Source organism: Nilaparvata lugens, chromosome 9 (assembly GCF_014356525.2).
Source record: "Nilaparvata lugens isolate BPH chromosome 9, ASM1435652v1, whole genome shotgun sequence".
In the NCBI taxonomy this organism is placed as follows: Eukaryota; Metazoa; Arthropoda; class Insecta; order Hemiptera; family Delphacidae; genus Nilaparvata; species Nilaparvata lugens.
This window is the reverse complement of record NC_052512.1, coordinates 45,966,171-45,968,212: the sequence shown is the minus strand read 5'-3', so window position 1 is coordinate 45,968,212 and position 2,042 is coordinate 45,966,171. Positions and strand designations below refer to the sequence as shown.

The 2,042-nt window shown below is 40.4% G+C and overlaps 1 protein-coding gene across 1 annotated transcript; it reads left to right on the top strand.

The window, feature by feature from the left end:
- The first annotated feature begins 323 nt into the window (after window positions 1-323).
- LOC120352982 (nucleolar protein 58-like) lies at window positions 324-1,566 on the top strand. Its single transcript, XM_039435357.1, has 3 exons — window positions 324-485; window positions 595-641; window positions 862-1,566. Exons 1-3 carry the CDS (start codon window positions 341-343, stop codon window positions 1,564-1,566), a joined length of 897 nt encoding a protein of 298 aa, XP_039291291.1. The 5' UTR covers window positions 324-340.
- The last annotated feature ends 476 nt before the right edge of the window (window positions 1,567-2,042 follow it).

The window sequence follows — 2,042 nt, the reverse complement described above, 5'->3', positions numbered from 1 at the left end:
TTTGGGGGAGAAACAGTTTTGGACTGTGCCTGTTAGTCCTTCCCCAATCATTTTGAAGATTTGTTCTGTTATCAATAATAAATAACCGCTAAGTTCGGTTGTCCCAATATTTTTATTGGATAAACAGAATTATTGATACAATGCAAACAAACATTTAAAAATATGAACAAACCTGATGACAGATGGTCAAAGAGTAGATAATAATTTTCATTTTTATCTTAGGATACGATGGAGTGAATGCAGAGAGTGAACAACGGAATCTGAATCCTGAAGATGCAGCACCACCAGTTTTTCCATTTCCCCGAAAGGACTGAATATCACCAATGACGCCAACTGGGAAATGACGTCACAAAAACTCTTCACTCACATCAATGGCAAAGCAATGAAGAAGGAGAAGAAGGAGAAAAAAGACACTGAGAAGGAAATCAGCATGCAGACAGGAAGTCCCTCAAAGCCAACCATGGGTCTATTCACACACAACAATGGTAAAGCAATGAAGAAGGAGAAAAAGGAGAAGAAGGACACTGAGAAGAAATCAGCATGCAGACAGGAAGTCCCTCAAAGCCAACCATGGTCTATTCACACACCACAATGGCAAAGCATCGAAGAAGGAGAAAAAGGAAAAGAAGGACACTGAGAAGGAAATCAGCATGCAGACACAGGAGTCCCCTCAAAGCCAACCATGGGTCTATTCACACACAACAATGGCAAAGCATCGAAGAAGGAGAAAAAGGAAAAGAAGGACACTGAGAAGGAAATCAGCATGCAGACAGGAAGTCCCTCAAAGCCAACCATGGGTCTATTCACACACAACAATGGCAAAGCATCGAAGAAGGAGAAAAAGGAAAAAAAGCTGAGAAGGAAATCAGCATGCAGACAGGAAGTCCCTCAAAGCCAACCATGGGTCTATTCACTCACATCAATGGCAAAGCAATGAAGAAGGAGAAGAAGGAGAAAAAAGACACTGAAGGAAATCAGCATGCAGACAGACGTCCCTCCAAGCCTACCATGGGTCTATTCACACACAACAATGGCAAAGCAATGAAGAAGGAAAAGAAGGAGAAAAAAGACACTGAGAAGGAAATCAGCATGCAGACAGGAAGTCCCTCAAAGCCAACCATGGGTCTATTCACACACAACAATGGCAAAGCATCGAAGAAGGAGAAAAAAGAAAAGAAAGACACTGAGAAGGAAATCAGCATGCAGACAGGAAGTCCCTCAAAGCCAACCATGGGTCTATTCACACACAACAATGGCAAAGCATCCAAGAAGGAGAAAAAGGAAAAGAAGGACACTGAGAAGGAAATCAGCATGCAGACAGGAAGTCCCTCAAAGCCAACCATGGGCCTATTCACCCACAACAATGGCAAAGCATCGAAGAAGGAGAAAAAGGAAAAGAAGGACACTGAGAAAAATCAGCATGCAGACAGGAAGTCCCTCAAAGCAACCATGGGTCTTTTCACTCACAACAATGGAAAGCATCGAAGAAGGAGAAAAAGGAAAAGAAGGACACTGAGAAGAAATCAGCATGCAGACAGGAAGTCCCTCAATAACTCGAGTTATTAACAAAAAGTTTATTAACTTGACTGAATAGTCAAAAGTTTCTCTAACAAAGTTAATAACTCGTATTTTTTTTTAACAGAAATTCCTTGTTGATAACTTGTTATCAATATAATCGATTTCCATATGATTTCATTCAACGAGATGAATATTCTATGATATAACAGCCGGAATATTAAGCAAAAAATCTGGTGTGACGCACTCATACAACTTTCCTTGCCGTTATGAAAATGATCACTGACGCTAGTGTTCACGCGCTCTCAAGTCTACTATCAAAGATTTGAGCCAGCTGGTGACAGGGCAATAAACGCTGGAGACACACGAGGTCTGCTATCTCTTTATAGTGAATCATACAGTTGCCAACAGTTTGCAATTGGATAAGCGAATTTCTCGAATTTCGAGATTATTTTCAATTTTAGGTGAAACTGTTACTGAAAATTTATTGTAGAGATTCTCATGCTCAATTTTTCCACTCAATTTTT

Excerpts from the sequence above, each read along its gene's own strand:
- LOC120352982 (XM_039435357.1), top strand. The coding sequence starts at position 341 with ATGACGTCACAAAAACTCTTCACTCACATCAATGGCAAAGCAATGAAG. Across the intron at positions 486-594 it reads TCTATTCACACACAACAATG|GCAAAGCATCGAAGAAGGAG; the intron begins GTAAAGCAATGA and ends CACACCACAATG. Across the intron at positions 642-861 it reads AAAAGAAGGACACTGAGAAG|GAAATCAGCATGCAGACAGG; the intron begins GAAATCAGCATG and ends AAAGCTGAGAAG.